The sequence below is a fragment of the Diachasma alloeum genome, unplaced genomic scaffold (assembly GCF_001412515.2).
Source record: "Diachasma alloeum isolate Michigan unplaced genomic scaffold, Dall2.0 Dall_scaffold_00180, whole genome shotgun sequence".
Taxonomy (NCBI): domain Eukaryota; kingdom Metazoa; phylum Arthropoda; class Insecta; order Hymenoptera; family Braconidae; genus Diachasma; species Diachasma alloeum.
Genome location: NW_021680346.1, coordinates 3,406,494 through 3,415,271, shown reverse-complemented (window position 1 = coordinate 3,415,271; position 8,778 = coordinate 3,406,494). Strand labels below are relative to the sequence as shown.

The 8,778-nt window shown below is 33.4% G+C and overlaps 1 protein-coding gene across 1 annotated transcript; it reads left to right on the top strand.

The window, feature by feature from the left end:
- The first annotated feature begins 340 nt into the window (after positions 1 to 340).
- Positions 341 to 7,966, top strand: LOC107043980. The gene is made up of 2 exons (XM_015265713.1): positions 341 to 378; positions 6,286 to 7,966. Exon 2 carries the CDS (start codon positions 6,301 to 6,303, stop codon positions 7,174 to 7,176), a length of 876 nt encoding a protein of 291 aa, XP_015121199.1. The 5' UTR covers positions 341 to 378; positions 6,286 to 6,300; the 3' UTR covers positions 7,177 to 7,966.
- The last annotated feature ends 812 nt before the right edge of the window (positions 7,967 to 8,778 follow it).

The window sequence follows — 8,778 nt, the reverse complement described above, 5'->3', positions numbered from 1 at the left end:
TTTTTTTATACGAGGGTTCTCAAAGTTGGAGAACATACCAAGATATTGTCCAGCAATTCAGAGAAAAAATGTTTGAAAGCAATAAGAAATATAAAGAAACGAAAATGTGGTTATTTATGAAATAAGTCGGTACATCTTTTTAGAATTAGACTCGAACAATTCTTTATAATATAACTGGAAGTTTAGCTCGATTTTTTTCACCCGTCGACTCGACTAATACACGCATCGAAAACTTATCAGTGAAGCGACGTCGTTGATTGGCTAACGCTAAAATCGCAACAAGAGTGGGGAAGCGGCGAAAGTTTATAAGAAGCGAAGCAGCCATCAAAAGTTTACAGACCACTTACACCTAAGCACGATAATACTACTGCAAAAAAGGTAAGGGATATTTCAAAAATTAATATTGATAAAATAGTTTTTTGCAAGTCGTTCGCTATTATTCTCCATCAATTATCTGATTATGATTCATCGCAAACAACGACATGCACGGACCGAAAAAATTAGAAAAAATTACGTCATCTTCATAAACAATGAATCACACATGATACGGAGAGAAATAGTTAGTAAAAATTACGGACCAATTCACGTAATCTAATGGGGAATCGTTTTCCGGCAACTTTTATAGGAACAGACGAGAAGAAATCTGAAACGTTCAGTGAATTTTCAGGTTCATCACCGAACAAAGTACGAAATTGTCACATAATTTTTCCCGAAGAAGTAAAATTTTACAGAAAATTGCCGACTTATTATGTCTCCAAAATCAAAAATTCTTGAACGTTCAACAATTTTTATGAAGCTGGTGAGTTATTTCTACGTTCCGTTCCGTAGAATTTCTCAATCGTTGGAGAAAAATTACGGAACGACTTATTATCCCCACAATGTTGAGTCATCAGACGGCTGGTTAATTTTTACAGAACAAATCGTAGAATTTACGTGGTGATTCGTACAATTTCAATTCCGATTCAGACTTTTTATTGAATTTTACTTTCCTCGCGGATTACAAGTCGAAATGTAATTTTTACGGTTTTTTTTGATAATTTTTATTGAATTTTTTTCTCCGTGGATAGAACGAAATGATGTGCAAAATAATCATTCGGAAGCACATTACTAATTTATTAGCAAAAATAACTATACTATATGGGGCATTCCATGTCAGTTCGACCGGTTTAAACCCTGACCATCTCAGATTCGTTTCGTTTTTTTCATGATTCTACTCTATGAAAAATCCACCCTGATTTTTTTCAGATTTTTTTTATCAATTCTTTAATTTTTTATCCATTTTTGAAGTAGATTAACGAAAGCCCCATTTTTAAAATCTGAAAAAATTTACTAAAATTTTATGCTATCAAAAAGTTGTTTCAAGCTATTTTTTAGAGTGGAAATAGAAATAGTACGCCCTACGCTAACCCTACTTCTGTATGCGCTAGGAAAAAAATTACATTTTATCTATGGAATTTACGTTAACGGAAGTGCTGAATCCAAACCCGACGTCGATTTTTACAAGTTGTGGTCAGGTCTATTTATTTATGATATTTTTATTGTTTAATCGATCATATCATGGAAACGGTTCCAGATAGAGAAAAAAATTTCAAACAAAAGACGTTTGTTATGTAAAAATACACATTTTTTATTATATAACTTTTTCTCCTAACTGCGGTAGATAAAGATTTACCATGGATGGAAAAGAAGTGGGCAGCACGTTAACAGTTGCACGGATGTCGGGGCGCTCCGATACGTTTATTGGCAAACTCGATCGAGATAGAGGAGAATTCAATTCCGCAGGATAAAATTCATATATTTTTCTATACATACAAATTTGTTGTCATTGAATACAGTGAATACCGCAAATCTATTTACATAGACTTATCAATCTTAGTTTCTTGAAGGACAGATTTGAACTTCAGCTCTTAATCATTAAAATCGCAGAAGATGGAGAGAAAATTCCATGGAGATTCGCCGAAATCTACATTTTAGGGCTTACTTCGACTTGATTATTGATTTTTCTCGATATTCATCAACTATTCAATTTCTTCCTGGGCAATTCTACGTGAAACCGGGAGTCGAAAAAAATCGATGACACCGATTTTATTCAGTGGGAATCAAAGGCGATAGGAATTTTTTTACAAGCGAAAAAAACGCAAAATTAAAAAAAAATCATAACTCGTTCAAAAAATTTTATCTTGGACTGAAATTTTAACTGAAGCCTTATCTCATGATATAGAATTGACAAAAAAAATCATGAACAAAATCGGAATTCAATTTATAGAAATGACTAGTATTTGCAAGAAAAATTATAATCTGACAATAATGAGTTTTTTTTAAATGAATGCAGCTATTACACGATTAATTTCCATATTCACTCTAAAATATGCCGTAAAATATTTCGTTGGTAATATCAAATTTTTGTAATTTTTTTCAAATTTCCCAGTAGGGGCCTTCGTCAATCAACCTAGAAAGTTCATAAAAAATTGACAGATCAAATGGCAAATCATGAATTATATGTCAAATTCAATGGTGAACATTTTGTTCGAGTTTACCAATAAACGCATCGGAGCGCGCCAACATCCGCGCAAGTGTTAACGTGCTGCGCACTTCCCTCCCATCCACGATAACGCTTTATCTATTGCAGTGAAAAGAAAAAGTTATACGATAAAAAATGTGTATTTTTATATAACAAACATCTTTTGTTTGAAATGTTTTCCTCTATCTACAACCGTTTCCATGATATGATCGATTAAACAACTAAGATGTTATAAATAAATAGAACTGACCACAACTTGTAAAAATCGACGTCGGATTCGAATTCAGCACTTCCGTTAACGCAAATTCCATAGATAAAATGTAATTTTTTTCCTAACGCATACAGAAATAGGATTAGCGTAAGGCGTACTATTTCTATTTCCACTCTAAAAAATAGCTTGAAACAACTTTTTGATTGCATCAAATTTTTGTGAATTTTTTCAGATTTTCAAAATGAGACTTTCGTTAATCTACTTCAAAAATTGATAAAAAATTGAAGAATTGATTTAAAAAATCTGAAAAAAAATCAGGGTGGATTTTTCATCGAGTAGAATCATCAAAAAAAATGAAACGAATATGAGATGGTCAAGAATAAAACCCGTCGAATTGACATGGAATGCCCCATATGCAATACAAAAACAATTTCTCACTTATTATTCTTCTAAGACATAATCGTTGGTCAATATTTGGCATTTTCTCGTCCAATTATTGCAAACTGCTATATCTTTCGCAAAAATTGACCGATTTCCAAAAATAAAAATTCAGTTTGTTCATTAGTTTTCAAAAAACATTGTTTGTTCGAAACATTTTTTGATATGTGTCAAAAATGGCGGCGTAAAAGGCCCTTAATAATTAAATTGTTTACATAACTATATTGCAAGTTACGTTACAAATTCGGTTTTAGCACATATACTATATACTGATATACAGTAGTATATATATACTGATATACAGTAGTATATACTGAAAAAATATTAAATATGTCATCAGTTTCCAGCTTCCGGTAGAGTAAGACAGACAGCCTTGAAAATCAGTACGTTTTCCGGTATATATTACATATCAGTGGTAAAACGATCAGCCATCTTAATTAACGACAACCAACGCCCGCTTCCCCCGTCGTTCGATTCCGATATCATTCCTATTAATCATCCGCTAAACTGCGAGCCTATCTGCGACAAGGACTTGTCTTGGAATAGATATGGCGTTAGATGATGCTCGTTGTTTTTTTTTGCTTCCGAATGAAAGCTTCGTAATCATTCTGTTTTTCTTCAAATTTAGCTCTATCTATCGAACTGTATTCCGATTCTTCAAATGTTGAACCTTATCTCTCGACATTAATTAAAATTCAATTTAGATATTAATTTTTCGAATTCTTGTTTTTAAAAAAATCGATTGGCCGATGACAACTACAAAAGAAAAGGTAAAGCTGCGGAATTCTTCAGTAGAGTGGCCAGAAACTAATAGCATTTTGTATCGAATTTGCCGGGTTTTTCTATGAAACTTCAACTCTCTGCCGAAAAGTACTATTTCGTTAGAGCTGCCCCCTTGAGACTAGATGAAATTTTACTTTGCAATGATCATTGAGGTCCTCAAAAAAAAAGACATAATATCGTCTCATTTCGGTACTAACTTTTTCCTATTTTTCATGTTTATGAGACCAGAACCTAATTCTAAAATCGAGACAAATATGAAGAACAGAAAAAAAATAAGACGAGATAAATTTTCCCCGAATCATGACGATATGATACTAGGTCAATCGAGACCGCGAAAAATCATCATATGTAATCGTATGTAAATTATCACAGATTACCCGATAGGTTCGTTGCAAACAAACGAAGGAGTCAAGTTTTTCAGGTTAAAAAATCACGAGTGCGGAGCACGCGTGATTTTTCCTGAAAAACTTGACGAGTTCAGGTGTGGCGGAACCATAGTGGAGTTTATTGGTCGCTCCATACCTCAAAGTTTTTTAAGTATGGATTCTATATCTCAAAAAAATTGAAAGAAAAATAATTGTTCTACAATTTTATGAAAACTCTATTTTTTTTTCAATGACCAACTGAGTTAGATCTACATAAAATTTTGGATGAATTTATCTCACGAAAGGAGAGAAGAAGAGGCCTGTTTGCAATGTCACCTCCAAAGTCTGATATACGAATTAATAAACAAAATAAGTGAAAAATGGTACAATGTTTTAACATAATTAGAGGGAACCAGGGAAAATAAGACCATTTGACCCTCCTGATAATCCCGCACGTCTATTCCGGTTGACCCTTGTGACCCTTGTAATTCCAGAAAAATTTACTCCACACCTCAAATTTTCACGTTCCGCCGCCCCTGGACGAGTTCATTTGTATGCAGAGAACCTTGAGGGAAATACCTGATTGATTTTGAAGCTCGAGTGGTATTCAGAAGAGAATTTTTCCATCCAAATTTCGGCCAAAAGAATTGCACTATGAGACAAAATCCATCTGTTAGTTCCAATGAGGGACTCACTCGACCCGGAAATCTTGCTTTTCATATATACATTAACATGAAAAATTACCAGTTGAATTATCAAAAATTATCACTATAATTTGCAAAAGAATTATGTTAAGGGGGGACACTGTTGCAATTTGAATGTCCCCACATAGAAAAAAATATAAGCCAAAACTTATAAGTGAGATATAGTGATTTTGCTGGAATTATATCTTGAATATATCCGCCTTGTACCAGGTATGTGCTAGGTATACCCGGTGGCATATATGTACACACATATATCCAACATATATCTCAAATATTGCATTTTTTGTCGGAAAGTATACCACATATAAGCGGATATAAGTAACATATATTTCTGTATATATATTTTTTCCATGTGGGTCCTGCAATAAAAAATTGGCCTCCCCGAGATTTCTTTCCCATGTGTACAATCGCCAAAATAAGTTCGTGAACAGTGTGGAGTTACATCCTGTGTAATTCTATATGGAATGCAACTTCACGTTCTTTACGAACTTCTTTTGACGATTGTATTCACAAAAAAAAATATATTTTGACTCACCTAAGCCCATCCAAAATGACGGGGAATTTAAAAAAACCGAAAAAAAACGATTTTGCCCTTTAACAGTGTAGAAAGTGAGTAGAAATGATCGGATTATCTTGAAATTTATACACAATGTTCAGAACACAAGAACCAACAAAGCTACGGACGGAAATTTGAATCGGATGATTTTTAGATTTTAGATTGGCTGAAAATAAAAAAAATCATAAAATACGAAAAAATTGAATTTATTAACTAATCGATTTCAATTTACAATTCTGCGAGATTATATACTATAGTTTCCAGGATATTCGAAGATACAAGCTAAAAACTAAGAGAACTGGTCCCAGAAGCAATTGGCTAATTCGATTATTTCGTATTTTGTGTTTTTTTTCTATTTTTGGCCGATCTAAAATGTAAAAATTATTGGATTCGAATTTCCGTCCGTAGCTTTATTGATTCTAGTGTTCTGAATATTGTGTATAAATTCCAAGACAATCTGATCATTTCTACTCACTTTCTACATTTGTAAAGCGCAAAATCGGTTTTTTCTTTTTTTTAAATTCCCCGCCATTTTGGATGGGCTTCGGTGAGTCAAAATATTTTTTTTTGTGACTACACATGGGAAAGAAATCTCACGGAGGCCCATTTTTTATTACAGGACTTTCAAATTTTAGCAGGGGCCCCCCCTTAACCCAAATTTCCATATCTTCACAGAAAATATGGAAATATAGAATTTTTTGTTTCAGAATCAACAAACAAAAATGGACTTGGAAGGAGATGGACCTTTTATAACAATTTATGGCCTTTTATGGCCTTTTATAACAATTTTTATAATCTGCATATTAATAATTCACTTATTAACAAAAAAAATTAACAAAAAAATAATATTAAAACTTGCTGTAATACTTCTGATACCTCAATACATTAACGCCGTTGACGACCCCAATCTGGGACATTCCAATTTGCACGTAATGGGAGGAATGGAAGATGAGAAGTGGGATTGGAAGGGAGTCGTCATTGATAATCAAAACGGACAGGTTCTCTACAGAGATACCTATGACCCGCAAAAGCAACAAGAACTGCAACTGCGATTCGACGAAGATGATCTTGGTCCGCACTTCAAAACCGTCACCAACGACAAACTGTATATCAATGAGAAACCCCCGATTCTTGAATGGTTCAAGGACCCGACGAAAAAATCGCTAATTAGAGATTACTTACGGTTCCTATTCATCGATAATTCAGACCTCCCGGAAAGATGTCTTCAAAAATATACCAGACCTGCAAAGGACCCAACTGCTTTCAACAATACACAAGACAAGACAACGGTCATTTCGGCTTTGCTTCAACCGGACATCATCCTCATGTACGGAAAAATGAGCTACAATAAGAAAACGCAGACTGACACGTGCATCATTACAGCTCCCGTCCATGCCCTAAATATACCACGAATGAATGTTTGGCAATGGTGGAAAAAGAAATGTTACAATCTCCTCGAATTAACAGATAAAATGTATATAAAGATGATTCTGTTGTACGATCGTCTGACAATGTCATACTGCGTAGAAACCGTCTATCCAACAAATCTCAATGAAAGAAAACCTGAACCCAAAGCGAATTCTATGCTCCTGGACTAGAGATTTTGTCATTTGATTCCATGCCACACTTTTTGATTATTAATAAAGCTTCTTAACTATTAATGCCATTCGTTAACTGTTAACGATTGGTATTCAGATTTAGAAATCCTCTAACAGCAACTAAATCCTTCTGTCAGCGTACAGACGAAGAGCTTGGGAATTTAGTGCGCAGAGGAATAGTTCAGTGGAAAAAAAACAAAAAATTTTTTTAAGTTTAACGAATCCATTTTGCCATAAAAAAGCCATAATATTCGTCAGGAAATGGTCCGGGGACCGTAACGTATAATTTATTTAGTGACATAAAATTGTTATTGTTATAGTTTTTAGCAAATTTCAGCCCATTCATTTTCGGATTACTATACATTTTTCTTTTGCAAAAAATCAGTATCAAATTTTCAAATTTTAAAAAAAATCTAGATATTTCTAAATTCGAAGTTCATTCAAAAATTATGATTTTCTGGTCTGTCACACGGAGACCAATATAGCATGAATCCAAATGACTTTCGTTCAAAAATGGATTTTTACACCGTTTTCACGGGCGTCTTTTAAATCATTAGGATTGAGTGAAATTTTGATCTCCGTGAAATAAGAAAATCATTAATTTAATCGACAGCAATAGTTACACGAGTGAGATGCAGTTGCAGGGGACTTCCAAGTTTAACATGCGCGCTCTTTCGTATAAAAATTGCTGGGTGATGGGCAAACGTGTAAAGATCTAATGTTCGCCAGTCAATGAGTACATTCGGATAACGCACTGTTAGCCGAAAGTGAAACAAAAAGATAAAAAAAATAGAAAAAATGCAGAAAATACAAAAAAATTGCAAAAATTGAAAAATACAACAAAACTGGAAGCAGTGGAAGAAAATAGGAAAAATGAAAAAAAAAGAAAAATATTAAAAAGTATTGACAAAATTGTAAAAATGGAAAAAGCAAAAAAAAAGCAAAGAAAACACAAGGAAACAAAAAATAAAGAGATCAAAACAGAATTCGAAGAAGTTGTTGTTATTGCGACATTAAATCTCATATTTTTTAAACTAGACTAACAGTTTCTAATAACTCATATAAATCGCCAATCGAATTTTTCAACACATGCACTGTGCTTGCTCTCGATTTATTTCATGCGGGCAAATCGTCCGATGCCTTCATGGGACAATCATACACGCAGAAAAACTGAGTGGAAAAAAATCGAATTAAATAAACTTTGTTTGAACCAAATAAATCGGTTATTTCAAATAATCGATTCAAATAAACTTATTGAATCAAATAATCGATTTTGAATCAAATAATTGATTCAAATAAAGCTCAATTAATTCAAATAAATCATTTTTCTGTGTGTAATTCGAAGTTTATTAAATCAGGAATTCAAATTAACCCCTCACGTACGGCGTCGATACCATGCATCGACCCATGAACTTATCCTGTCGGCTGGGGTCAATGCATGGTATCGACCCTTTTGGCAACAGTAAAAAATCATTTTCTTAAATTCTACGAATCATATTGAGATTTGGAAAAGATATTTGGAAAGTCAACGGAATTGTCTCTGCCATTAAGTATTTTTTTTCATGCATTTATAATATTTTTCACTATGAACAAAAGTTGTAG